Source organism: Buceros rhinoceros, unplaced genomic scaffold, assembly GCF_000710305.1.
Source record: "Buceros rhinoceros silvestris isolate BGI_N320 unplaced genomic scaffold, ASM71030v1 scaffold24207, whole genome shotgun sequence".
Lineage (NCBI taxonomy): Eukaryota > Metazoa > Chordata > Aves > Bucerotiformes > Bucerotidae > Buceros > Buceros rhinoceros.
In genome coordinates, this window is record NW_010421906.1 from 21,362 (window position 1) to 21,595 (window position 234).

At 65.4% G+C, this 234-nt stretch overlaps 1 protein-coding gene across 1 annotated transcript in view; it reads right to left on the reverse strand.

Annotated features, from left to right (window-relative positions):
- Positions 1 to 234, reverse strand: part of LHX6 (LIM homeobox 6) — a 7,366-nt gene that overhangs the window by 4,228 nt on the left and 2,904 nt on the right. Inside the window, exon 3 of the mRNA XM_010139870.1 lies at positions 93 to 216. Coding sequence (XP_010138172.1) covers positions 93 to 216 — 124 coding nt within the window. The remainder of the gene's footprint in view (positions 1 to 92; positions 217 to 234) is intronic.

A 234-nucleotide genomic window follows, 5' to 3' on the forward strand; every position in this document is an offset into this window, starting at 1 on the left:
GAGCTCCATGCCAGCCTTTTGGTCCCCCGCCTCTGCCTCCTTCCTCGGGTCTGCTGGGGCTGCCCGCACCCTGCCCGCCCGGCTGCCCTCACCTGAATGACTCTCCGACTCAGCCCCGTCATGTCCGCCAGCTTCTGAAGCGTTTGCGCGTCGGGGTTGTTGTCCTGAGCAAACTGTGCCTGCATGACCTGGAACGGGGAGAGGAGAGAGGGAGTCAGGATGAGGCTGGGGAGC